Source organism: Lemur catta, chromosome 4 (genome assembly GCF_020740605.2).
Source record: "Lemur catta isolate mLemCat1 chromosome 4, mLemCat1.pri, whole genome shotgun sequence".
Lineage (NCBI taxonomy): Eukaryota > Metazoa > Chordata > Mammalia > Primates > Lemuridae > Lemur > Lemur catta.
The window spans coordinates 10,404,483-10,418,240 of record NC_059131.1 but is presented as its reverse complement, the minus strand read 5'-3'; the positions used below and the strand labels follow the sequence as shown (position 1 = coordinate 10,418,240).

Genomic DNA, 13,758 nt, shown 5'->3' with positions numbered 1-13,758 from the left:
AGTGCGAGGGCTCGTAGGGGCTCTCCCTCACCTGCTCCGTCCCGGGCAAACATGGCGGCCCCCGAGTCGGGGCCGGCTTTGGGTCCGGGCACTTCAGAGGGCGAGGAGGAGACGATTCTCTATGATCTGTTGGTCAACACTGAGTGGCCCCCGGAGACAGAAGTGCAGGTGAACCAGGCCCCTCTCCGGCTTCAGCCAGCCTGGCGTGGGCGCTTTGTGGGCAGAGCCACGTAGCTGGAGCCACGTAGCGGAGGGGGGCCGGGTGGGCGGGGGAGCAGGGCTCGGCAGCTTGGGCGGTCGCCCTGGCAACGGCACCTGAAACTAGCGGGGGTCTGGGGCTACCAAGGCGAGGGCGGTGGGTAGTCCTTGAGATTGCTCCAGGGCTCAGAATTAGGTTGTCGAGGAACTTTGTGCTCTGAGCCAGGTTCCTTTCTGCTCTGGTTGTCGGTTTCACTCTGTGTACTTGGGGGAGAGGGCACAGTGCTGGACTGCAGGGTCCTTAGGTCTGGACTCTTACGGGGTCCCTTCTCGCGGGCTGGCGAGGGCTGGTCTGGGCCGACCTTCAGCCGCGGTGGCGGTGGGAGAATTTTGTAGGACGCTATGGTCTTTTCAATATCTGGCATGCTGCCGGGGAGCGCGGGATCTAACCCTTTACCACTAGATGGGGCGGAATCGTGCCAGACCTTGTGTGTTTCAATAAACAAGCATTTAATAAGTGTGTCCATCCGTCCCAGTGTCCCAGATATTATGCTCGGTGCTGGAGATAGAGAGATGAATAAACTTTTGTGGAGCTTCCAGTCTAGGAGGGAGACAATCCAATACACATATGCTATAGTAGCGGTGTGAGCAAAATATGCTACTTTTTTGTGAAGAGTAAGGAGCTACTGACCAGGGTTGGGGTCTCTGTTAGACAAGGGGTTATAAGGCTTGATAACATGTGAACTGGACTTTGGGTTTATCAGTTGTTTCGTAGGGAGGGCCTCCTAGGCCTAGGGTGAAGAGAAGGAACCGCAGATCCATGTTTATTCAACAAATACTGCCTGCCTAACGTGCCAGTTACTGTTTGAGACTCAGAGGAGCAGCAATATGAAAAGGACCTTTATTAAAGATTATGGAGTCCAGCCCATATGAATTCTCTTTTATGTCTTTTCTGAGTGTTTCTTTACTGGAGAAACTACTCATTCTTAAGCTTATTTTCCTATAAAGTTTGTATATTTTTCTTTATAACCTCCTTCCCACTGCAGTTTCTGGGTGTCTTGAATAATGCGTTTTGTAGATGGACAGAGATCTGCGTATATTATTGTTTTTCAAGTATTTACTTAGTTTTTCTTTGTCTTGAGCAATGTGAATATTTTGAAGGGTATGTAGCTAGGAGAAAGCTGTTGCTGCCAGATAAGGATGTTTCCATTCCTTAATATTCATTTTTAATTGCAATAATGTTTTAGAATGCTTAACATAAATTGATTTAAAAAAGATAGCCACAGCCTCAACTTACATTGAAATCTGAAGGCATTTTGCTTTTTTTGGAGGGGGGGCGCTGTTCTATTGATTTCTACATGGTATTGATTTCAACTGTTGAACTATAAGCTCTTGGAGGGCAGCTACATCTTATTCATCTTTATATCCCTCTCCAGGGCCAAATTATGTCTTGAATGAATTCGACATCAATTCATGTTTGTTGAGTGAAATAACTTTTCTGTATTTTTAAGTAGTATCTGTCTGCACTTTTCTTGACAGCACTTTAGTACATCTTTTGTAGTGCCTAGTGTTGTTTAACTTACCCATAGTGAGTGCCCAGTCTGTACTTATGGAATGGAATTATTTAGCCTAGCAATTTTCTGTGTGTTTTGTTAGTAGCATTGTCTCTGTGGATATACAACAGATACTCAGTGAATTTGCTGTGAGAGATGAGTTTATTAATCTCTATGACCAGTTTTCTTGTGAGCAAAACTTGTTTTAGGTTCTACCAGTATGGTCTTTGCCCTTGACTCCTCTTGTCTTTGGATTGGTGTTTTGATTTGGAAACAGTTTTCAGCCTCAATCCTTGTCCTCTCCTGCAAGGTTCATCCTGACATGTGCCTATACCTCTGCCATGCTCACATTTTCTCATATCACCCCAGTCCTGAGTCGACTTTTTTTTTTTTTTCAATCTATAAGTAATTTTAAATTACTGAAACCTTGTGCCCATAAAGAAGAATAAGTTTACATATTGTGTAAGTAGTAATAGAACATTCTCAAATGTAAGGTTTTTTGTTTTCAATTGTAGCCTAGAGGCAACCGAAAACATGGTGCATCCTTTATCATCACAAAAGCAATTCGAGGTAAATATAGCTTAGTTATTTTTCTACACATAATGATATAGTTAACAGTTAAAATGGATTCTTTAGACCTGCGGTCCCTAACCCCCGGGGCTGCAGACTGATACCACTCCATGGCCTGTTAGGAACCAGGCTGCACAAGCAGGAGGTGAGCAGTGGGTGAGTAAACAAAACTTCATATGTATTTACAGCTGCTCCCCATCGCTCACATCACTGCATAAACTCTGCCTCCTGTCAGATCAGGAGGGGGGGCATTAGATTGTCATAGGAGTGTGAACCGTACTGTAAACTGCGAATGCGAGGGATCTAGGTTGCGCGTTCCTTATGAGACTCTAATGCCCGGTGATCTGAGGTGGTGATGCTAGTGCTGGAGAGTGGCTGCAAATACAGATTATCTTAGCAGAAAAGTTTGCACAGTAAATGTAATGCGCTTGAATCATTCCAGAACCATCCTCCCACCCCCTGCCCTGTCTGGAAAAATTGTCTTCCAAGGCACCAGTCCCTGATACCAAAAAGGTTGGGGACCGCTGCTTTAGACTAATGATGCAGAACCTGATGAAAGTGAGTAGCATACATGTTGTCTGAGTTTAATTTTATATATATACACACACACACACGTGCACACATATGTGTGTGCACATATGTTTGTTTTTGATGCAACTTAGAGCTAAACTGTAGCCTGGGTTTAACCATTATGGATATGTGCCAGAAGGACACATCCTTCTAGAGATCAAAGCCAGTATGAGTCTCAGAGAGTTAAAGGTTAAAAGGATGTTAAAGGTTAAAACACAGTGAGAGATCATTTTAAGTGGTTTACACGATCTTTCAGATGTATCTGGTCAGAGATATTTGTACCACAGATTTGATTAACCAGGGTATTCATTAACTTCTGACAGATTTTACATATGAGCTAACAAGAGTTTGAGACAATATTGGGCACTAGGCTTGTTGAGCTGGTGCCATGAGGGCTTTATCATATTAATTTATGGAATCTTTTTACCATACTATCAAGGTAGATGCTGTTACTCTTATGTTTTTAGGTGAAGAAACTTGCCCAAAGTCATTCATTTGAAATTTGACTACATGTCTTTCTGACTCCATAGTCCATCCTTGTTATACCAGTGATTTTAGTTGTTTATAAAGAGAAGATTTGGTTTCATAGAAGTTGAGAACTAGAAATTAACTGTAATTTTATCTTCTGATACAAGATTTCGTGGACTTCCCCATTTTAGGTATTATTATTTTTTAAATCTTTCCTACAAAATGTAAAATGGTATCTTGTATTAATTTTTATATACACACTTTGGTTTTAAAGGGTAATTACTATGACTTCTGGTCTATGGTTTCATTGAAGTTTTTTAGATTAAATTTAACATCTCAAACCACTTTTATTTTTTCTACAGTTAGGAAATACTTCAAACTTTTGAATAACACACAAACTTGGAATTTAATATAAACTTTGTAAAAGTTATAGTATATATTAAGTTATATTTATTCACTCATTTTAAGAGTTATGCTCTCCATGTTTTGTTTTGTAATAATTCAATCTGCAGTATATTTTAGATTTCTTGCCTGTAAATCTAATTTGAATATGATTCTTGAACAATTGATTTATGTTTGGCTTTGCTGTTTGTTTTTATTACAGATCATTTATTATTTTTACGCCAATATATCTGGTACAGGTGAGTCTTCAGTTCTTCAGAGAAATAGTATAACTATCAAATGCAAACGATATTACTGTATTTATGATTTAAGTGTTTATAACTGAATTCCAGATCATGGTAAAGATGCTGACATTCAAGTGAACTCAGTTTATAAAGGAGACATTTCAAACATTTTGGCATAATCAGATAAGATACCCCAGTAGATTTAGGGTAATTTTTAGTTACCTTAGTTATTATTAAGAATATCTCATGATGACTTCTACTTCCTCCGATGAGTGTTCTCAGGCTTATCTTGAATGTCCACATACTGCATGTGAGGGCTACATGTCTTTTAAAAAGCATTTTGTTCTTATTTTACGTCAGCTCTCTTGTGGTCATCATTCAATTGCTGTGCATCAGAGAAGGTCTTCAGGTTTCAGTTCTTGTGTACTTCTTAATTTCTTGACTGTTAAGTATATTTTGATGCATGGTGCTAATTTTCAGCTTTTAAAGGAGCAAGAATATAATTACTCTGACAAAGGCTATAATTCTGCTTTTAGGTACATGTTCAGTGATTGTTTTATAGAATTGTTTACTACGGATTGCCTTTTCTTTGAGAACATCTAATCCATAAAGCTCCAGAGATAATACAGTTCTATAAATGAGACCTTTGGCTCTTCTCTAGGGCTTGCTTCACTGTTTTTCTGCTTTTACTCTATGTGTGTGTATATGTGTATGCATGTATGTGTATACATATTTACATTTCTTTACTTAATTTTGTCTTGTTTTTAAGGGGTGCGTGGGGTACGATAGGACAGAGAGATGAGCAAAGAGTGGGTGGGAGAAGGGGAAAAGAGTATAAGAGACAGGCTGTTGTTCCTGAGCTCACTAGGCTACTGCTTGCTAGTTCTGAATACCCTTGGATAGAGTGGTCAGAAAATATTCCTGTTCAGGTTGCTGCTTGATAGTTCTTTTTGTTATCTGTTGGGAAGGAGAACTCAAAAAGAGTTAACTATGATACAAGCCTTATGCTATGTGTGAGCACCTTAACATCAGGCATCAGTAGGTATCAACACAGGTGTGTTCTTGAAAACCTTCCTAGTAGAGTTGACTCTTCACCATACATATCAGAGTCTTTAGATATACTAACATTACAAAGCTTTTGCAAATTATCTGTTTTCTTTTCATTAAAATTTTCATTAACAAGTTCCATGAAACCCTTGGTGTAAGTAAGCTCATTCTGCTCTGTTACTGGTATGATAGGTATCTTTTTCCTGGAAAGTACGTAACATTTATACCTTTGAACACACCACTGTGTTTTTCTGGAAATAGAGAAATTTTTATGGTCAAATTTCAGATATCAAATTAGTCACTTTTCATTTTGAGTGCACAAACATTCAAATTTTATATTCTAATGGGAGAAAAATCCATATCTCTCCCTATAGATATTAAAGCTATTTATAATATTTATGTGGTTTTCACGATGAGATTTTAAGCTAGCTGATGTCTTGTGATTTCAGACCTGCACCTTTTTTGCTCCCTGATGGACTGGTTCGCTTGGTTAATAAACAGATAAACTGGCATTTGGTACTTGCAAGGTAAGGATGCATAAAATTCATGTAATGCTTTTTCTATCTGGATTAGCTTTTAAAATTTCATTACTGACATTAATTTTGGGGTCCTTATGGTTTTCACTCTTGGTTTTTATTGTATGTAAATTCCCTTTGTCACGTATGATGAGTATTGTTTAAACATGTTAATTCATGCTTTATTGAATCATTTGTATCTGTATACTCATCTATTTGTAAGGTCATTAATGCCTGTGAAAAAATTTAAAAATTATTTTAACTTGTTCAGATAATTCTGTGTTGAAGATTTAAAGCCATAAATATTCATAATAGTTTTTTTCCTCCCTCTTTCTCCTCCATGAAAGCAATGGAAAGCTTTTGGCTGCTGTTCAAGATCAGTGTGTGGAAATCAGGTAATTGTTAATATTATTCATATTTAAGGTTTCCTTTGAGAAAAATTTTACTTGATAAATGGGAACTAAAATTTTTAAAGAGAGTGTATTTAAGTGGATTTTACTGTTAACTGATTTAATTTTGTGAAGTGTCAAACATTAACTTATGCCAGTTAAAGAATGTAGGATGCTTTCTCAGAGTAGTATGTTCATCTTTCTACTTCCTCAGATCACTCTGTTGTCTCCTGAGAAGTTTTACTTTCTTAATAAATGAGGCCTATTTTCCAGAACCCTGGAAATCACTCTTATTTGACTAGTTATTCCGAAGTCAGGTAAACAGATGCTCAGGAAGGTGTAAAAAGGAATAGGGACAGCTCTGTTCTGTTGGCACAAAGCTGTAGATCCAATACCAGTTGTGCAAAAGACCAAGGTTACATATTACTTGAGATCAGCAATATTATCTGTCCTCTGGAGACATTTAGTGGTATTACATGTACATCTAAAAGACTTCTCAAGCTGGGCTTTTAAATATTTTATTTTTAAATGATGTATCAGTTGTGAAAGAAATAACAACAACAACTAACTCAGAAAAACTAGTTCATTTTAGTAAGGGAAATTTTCAACAGCAGGCTAAATGCATGGCATCTCTAAAATTGGGGGTTACTCCTTTTTCCAGGCAAGGTTCAAAGAAAAGCAAAAACAGGCAGCAATTTCAGGATGCCTAGATACCATTCAAAAGGTTTTTCTGCTGCTTCAGTTTTTTTTTTGTTTGTTTTTTTCTTGGAGACAGGGTCTTGCTCCATTGCGCAGATTTGAGTGCAGTGGCACAATCACACCTTACTGCAACTTCCAACTCCCGGGCTCAAACAATCCTCCTAGCTTAGCCTCCTGAGTTAGCTGGGACAATAGGTGCGAGCCACTGGGCTCTGCTAATTTTTTATTTTAAAATTTTTTGTAGAGATGAGGTGTCGCTGTGTTGCCCAGGCTGGTCTTGAACTTTTGGCCTCAAGCGATTCTCCTGCCTCAGCCTCCCAAAGTACTAAGACTACAGGCATGAGCCATCACTCCTGGCCTGCTTCATTATTCTTAACTAAAAATAGTATTAATGACCATTCAGTTGTTACTATATCATACTGGTTTTGGCTTTCTTTTTGTTGTATTTCTTTCTTTTTCTATTTATCCAAGCAGAACTGGACCCTTCAACATTTTGGAGAGTAGACAGAAGGTTTGCCCTCATCTGACCATTGATGTCAGTTGGCAAGGCTTTCTGACTCTTTAAAACCATTAGGGTAAAAATGGTGAGCAGTGATGGCAGCCTTTAAAAATAAATGACTTAATTTGATATGCCTTTAGTAGGCAGGTCTCTCTGTTTTTCTTTTTTTTTTTTTTTGAGACAGAGTCTCACTTTGTTGCCCGGGCTAGAGTGAGTGCCGTGGCATCAGCCTAGCTCACAGCAACCTCAGACTCCTGGGCTTAAGCGATCCTACTGCCTCAGCCTCCCGAGTAGCTGGGACTACAGGCATGAGCCACCATGCCCGGCTAATTTTTTTGTATATATATTTTTAGTTGGCCAGATAATTTCTTTCTATTTTTAGTAGAGACGGGGTCTCACTCTTGCTCAGGCTGGTCTCGAACTCCTGACCTCGAGCGATCCACCCGCCTCGGCCTCCCAGAGCTAGGATTACAGGCGTGAGCCACTGCGCCCGGCCTGGTCTCTCTGTTTTTCAACAGCATCATTAAATGTCAGGTTGTCCCAGTGTTTGAATTTGCATTGTTGATAGGAATTGGGCTTGCACTTCCTATTCCACTTGTTGCAGTAATGTGAAATGTATCTTTTTGTGAAATGTGCTCATGATGTGACTGACTTATAAACACAGTTAATAGATAAAATTTATTTGTGTCTTTTTCCCATGAAAGGAGAGCATTGATCAAGTGATTTTAGGTGTTAATGTCAGGATGTGCATGTGGGGTCAGGGCAGATATTTAGGCCTGTGAAGGAGAGTTTGACCAAAGGTTTCATGAAACTTATTCATGAAAATTTTAATGAAAAGAATACAGAGATAATTTGCAAAAGCTTTATACTGTTAGTGTAGTGTATCTAAAGATTCTCATATGTATGGTGAAGAGTCTACTCTACTAGGAAGCCTTTCAGGAACACACATGTATTGACCCTCACCCCCATTGATTAGGTGTCAATCTCTTATGCTCTTGTAATAACACATTTCTCTATTATTATACTTAATGATAAGAAGATAATGCTAACCCTGTCAGGCACTGTGCTTTACATGTATTAACTCATTTAATCCTGGCTGAAGCCTTGTAAGGTAGTAAGTATTGCTGTTTTAAAACCCCATTTTAGAAATGACGAAGCAGGCACAATATGATTAAATAATTGCTGAAGAATTTGAAATCAGCTATTCTAGCTTCAGTTCTTGCTCTTAACCATAAAGCTATACTACTTTTCAATCATATTGTGCTTAGTCATATATGCTTGTGTGTTTCCACCATTACATTTAGGGGCACTGCTTTGTACAACTCCAGCATGTGCCATTTACCAAAAACTCAGTGTGAATGGCATCTGGAGTTTGCAGCTCTCATTATATTGTGTGCTCATTGGAGGCAAGGACTGTTGCCAGTGTGTCGTATTTCCTTGAACATGATAGGATTTAAAAGTTTACGCTTGATGAATAACTGGGGTGTTTGTGCAAGTGGGATAGGGGAAACATGCTGGGAGAGCATTACAGGGCATAACCCGCTGCATTGCTCAGAGTTGGCACTCACTTGGTTTTGTTGAATGAATATAGGCACACACACTAACTTTGGAGTAACCTAAAAGGAAGTGTCTTTGAGCAAAGATGTGGAATGATCAGCAAAGAAAAAGGGCAGGGCAGATCCCAGAAGTAAACCCTGTGAACAGGGGCTGTCTCTGAATTTTAAGAGACTTATTTTCTCTACTTCATACTTGTCTTTTCTACCACAGTGGAAGAACACCTGCAGGGCAAGATTGAATCCAATAGTAAGGGTAGTAGGTACCCAATAGATATTCAGTAAGTATTTGTTGGTTGGATTAGAATATGGAAGATAATTCTAGTGTCTTAGGTCGCTATTGGATATTGGGAAGCCCTTATAAATAGAAAGTGGTTTTTGAGAAAACAAAAATGAAAAAGCTGAAACACAGTTTAATTTTTGAGAGATCGCTCTGCCTTTTGCAAGATAGTACTAGGGTTGCTGTTCCCCAGTTTTGCTTTTGTAGTGAGTGGTAAAAGGCTCTAATAACTTGCTCTAATATGACATACTTAACCTGTTTGTGTGTGGACTGCCCATGGATAAAAAATTGACTTGTGAATTGCTTCTTTAATTTGTAATTTGGCAGCAGTTACAGATTATAAGTGGTTAATATGTGTTTCCTTCTTTTCTAAATAGTGAAGTAATGATTTCTTATGATTAAGAGCTGTTATAGTTATGGGAACTAATTAGAAACTATCATACAACACTGCAAAAAGCATTAAAATAAGATTCTTACAAAAAGGCATATAACTTTCCCCACCCCCAAAGTTTGCTTAACTATTTTAAGTGAATAAGTTTTATGAAGTTTTTACAAAACCAAATTTTTTCTTTCCCTCTGCTTCCCTAGCAAAAATAGCAACTATTATTTAGTGATTATATTAATGATGAAAGTAATGAACATTTACTAAAGTCTAGTTCATGCTAATTTATACATGTCTCATTTGTTCCCTTCACTAAACTCTGTGGAGTTGCTATTATCCCATTTTTTTTGAAAAGAAATACATGTTAAATATTTTGTCTAGGTTATACAGATAGAGGTGGATCCATGTCAGCTTCACTTTAAAGACTGTTTTTTTCTGGCTGTATTTTACTGGGAGCTTGAACTGTCCAATTTCTTGAGGAAATCTATTTTCATGGTTATAATTGGCTTTAGTTGTAATATAACAGTATTTTTAAATTTATTTTATTTTTTATTCTATTTTTTTATTATTTCAGAATATTACAGGGGTACAAATGGTTAGGTTACATATATTGCCTTTGCTTCACCCGAGTCAGAGCTGCAAGCGTGTCCATACTCCAGATGGTGCACACTGCACTGATTAGGTGTGAATATACCTATCCCCTCCTTCCTCCTCCCACCTGCTCGAATAGTATTTTTTTAAATGGCTAAAAAAATATTGAAGTCTTTAAAATTTGTTTTAAAAGTAATGTTTAGTCATTTTAGAAATATTAGAAAATGCAGTTAAGTGCAAAGAAGAAACTACAATTACCTATAATTCCACTCTTCAGAATAGTCTACTGCTAACATTTTGGTATATTTTCTTTGAAACTTTTCTATCTGTATACATGTGGTTGTATAATATATTTATATATATTTATGGGAATAGTGTTGTATATTCTGTTTGATACTATTTTTTCTGGATAACTTTTGAATATTAATATATTGTAAACATCTTTCTGTGTCACATTTACAGTTGGCTTTGAACAACACGAGGGTTGTTCAAGAGGGTGCCAACTCTCCCCACAGTTGAAAATCTGGGTATAACTTTTGACTCCCTTAAAACTTAACTACTAATAGCCTACAGTTGACCAGAAGCCTTACTGATAGCATAAATAGTTGATTAATACATATTTTGTATGTTACGTATATCATTTATTATATTCTTACAGTAAAGTAAGGTACAAAAAAGAAAATGTTATTAAGAAAATCATAAGGAAGAGAAAATATACTTACTATTCATTAAGTTGAAGTGAATCATCGTAAAGGTCTTCATCCTTGTCATCTTCACGTTGGGTAGGCTGATGAGAGGAAGAGTGGGGATTGGGCTTACTGTCTCAGGGGTGGCAGAAGCAAAAGAAACTCCACATATAAGTGGACCCATGCAGTTCAAACCTGCGTTGTTCAAAGGTCAACTGTAATAATTGCATATTTCATTGAGTGTACACAGCAAAATTTAATTAATCTCCTTCTACTGACTATATTTTTCTCTTTCATGAATTATACTGTTTTAATTTCCTTGATATCTATGTCTGTCTCTACTTATTTACTGGGGATAATTTTATAGAAATGGAATTGCTAGGTCAAATGCTATGTACATTGAAGTTTTGGATAATTGTTATTAAATAATTTCCTAGAGGATTTACCAGTTTTCATTTTTCAACATTTTATACTAATTATACTAATTTAGTATGTATATCAAGATCACAGATTTAAATAGTTCACAGATTTAAATATGGTGACCTATTAAGGTTATTTGACTTATTAAAATAAGACTTTTTTTCCTTAAGTGATCAAACTGTATAATATGATATAAACCAGTGGTTCTTAACTAGAAGCAATCTGTGGAGCTTTAAAGCATATTTTTCCTTGGGCCCCATCCCAGATTTACTGAATCAGAACCTTTGGAGATGGGGGCTAGATATCTCTATTGTATTAAAAGTTAGTGTTGAACTCACTTATGCTGTATCACTATATTCCTGATGTAGCTCCATTTCTGATGCAATAAGAAGATTGGAAGAAAATATTTTCACTGATAAAAGGGTCTTATTTGAGGTACAAAACCATCTCTGAGAGAAAGGATAATTTAATGTTATATAGGAGCTGCCAGTCCATAGTATCTGTGGTGCTTTATAGTCCTACACAGTAGTATTGTTATGATAAAACTATTGTCTTGATTTTGCACATATTTTGTAGGTCTGCAAAAGATGATTTTACATCTATTATTGGGAAATGTCAAGGTAAGAGTTTCCAAAATATTTAAAAAATGAAAATTTCAAATCTGCAATGGTTTATAGTGTTTCTTAAAAGAATAGATAATAAATATTTATCAACAAGGATTACTACGACTATTTGTCAACAGAATTTTTAAAATCTTACTGATTTTTCTTGTTGCCTTAAATGTTTTGTTTTAAGATGTGCATTTTGGAGATATTTGAAATTGAAACTGTTTTAAAAGCATCCATCTAAGCCAGTTTTGAAATAAAGTATTTGTAAGTATCTACATATAGGTCCTTCATTTTAGATTCAATGCAGAAAAAAAATATTTAGGTATAAGTCAAGAGTTGGTCAGATACAGACTAGTAAAAACGTCAGGGATTTAATCATTCTTGTATATATTCAGCAGAAATTCACTGAGTGCAGTATATGTGTAGAATTGTTTTGCTGGGTATTTGTGGTATGATTGTGAGCAAAAGACATATTCTGTACCTCATGAGGCATATAGACACTCAAATATATAATTACAAACTTTGACAAATCTAATGAAGGAAAAATACAGAGCCCAGTGAAAGGTGGTTTTTTTGTTTGTTTGTTTGTTTTTATTTTTTCCTGCCTAATTCTGGCAGCAGTGAGAGTTTTTAATCAGGGGTGTGAGATGAGATTGCTGAGAAAAAGTGACTTTTGGAAAGCAACCTTAAGAATGAGTAGAAGTTAGAAGACAGAGGGAGTATTTCAGTCTGCAGGAGCAGTGTGTGAAAAGGCAGAGGGAACCTTATAGGAGGGAAATAATTGAGGGTCATATTAGGTAAATGTATCTATTACGTATATTTTATTTATAGGACCTGCTGTTCCATCTGCCTGACCTTGTGTTAGTTTAACAGTGTAGTAGTTGTAGGAATTATGATGATGGTAATCATGGTCGTTGTGATGTTGACAGACATTTATAGTGTTCTTAGTGTGTGCCAGGGACTATATTTAGTGATTTATATGCATTTTCTCATTTAATTAAAAGAAAGTAGTATACATATTTTATCTTAAAACAGAATTAGGATAAAATAAGTATTTGACAGTGAAAGAGAGCAAGGAAAGGGGAGGCCTTGATAATTTTGAAAGCTACAAATTGTGGTAATACAGAGGATTCCCTCACACTCTCATGGAGATGCTGGTCTTCAGCTCTTGTCAGATGTACCATTAGTGGCCTAGGACCAGTTTCCTCGTTTTCCTCATTCTTAGCCATCTAGATGTGTCAAGAAGATTAAAGATCAAATATTTAAAAATTTGTTTGAATTCCCATGTGAATGGTGATATTAATTCTTATTAGTATGTCAGAATCATTATTTTTGTATAATTTCACATATATTAGTGGATAAGGTAGTAATAGAGTTCTTATGGAGTTTTCTTTACACATAGCATATATTATAACTGAATAGCAAATGTAAAACTTGTTACATATTTATATAAACATCTTCCCTTTTAAAGTCTGCTCCTTCTGCCCTATTCCCTGGATGCTCACTAGTGCTACTTACTATTTGTAGGTCACTCAAGCCAGAAATCTAGAATTTTTTTTTTCTTCTTTCCCTTCCTTCTTCCTTTTTTGGACAAATATTTATTAAGCAGCCACTATGTTCCAGGCCCTGTTGTAGGCATTATGTATACAGTGAGGACAAGATAGAGGCTACCTATGTATAAGAGTTCACAGTTTATCAGGGAAGAGGGCGATAACAAATGATTCATTGTAATTGTACTAAGTGCCATGGTGGAGAAGAGTCACCTTTAACTTGTCTTTACCAAGCCCTGGGAGTCTGTTTAAATGGCTCTTGTATCCTACTTGGGCACTTCAACCGCCACAGCCCAGTTCAGGCCCTTAACATTTTTTATTTGGTTTCTTGCAACCATCTGCTGACAGGGTTTTCTTCTACAGGTTTGTCACTAATCCACACTTTATACTCCTTGCTAAATTGAAAGAATTCTATCAGATTCCCCTTCACATTTGGCTCTACTGCTTTCTAGATATGTAACCCTGGGCAAGTTAGTTTACCTCTCTGAGCCTCAACTTCATTATCTGTAATTTGGGCATAATTTTATAGATTGAGTGTGAGAAAATTCTATGAG

The 13,758-nt window shown here is 36.9% G+C and overlaps 1 protein-coding gene across 1 annotated transcript in view; it reads left to right on the top strand.

The window, feature by feature from the left end:
- Positions 1-13,758, top strand: part of NBAS (NBAS subunit of NRZ tethering complex) — a 319,324-nt gene continuing 305,566 nt past the window's right edge. The window contains exons 1-6 of the mRNA XM_045549061.1: positions 1-168; positions 2,267-2,321; positions 3,964-4,000; positions 5,482-5,559; positions 5,895-5,942; positions 11,623-11,666. Of these exons, the coding sequence (XP_045405017.1) occupies positions 52-168; positions 2,267-2,321; positions 3,964-4,000; positions 5,482-5,559; positions 5,895-5,942; positions 11,623-11,666 (379 nt within the window). The 5' untranslated portion in view covers positions 1-51. The remainder of the gene's footprint in view (positions 169-2,266; positions 2,322-3,963; positions 4,001-5,481; positions 5,560-5,894; positions 5,943-11,622; positions 11,667-13,758) is intronic.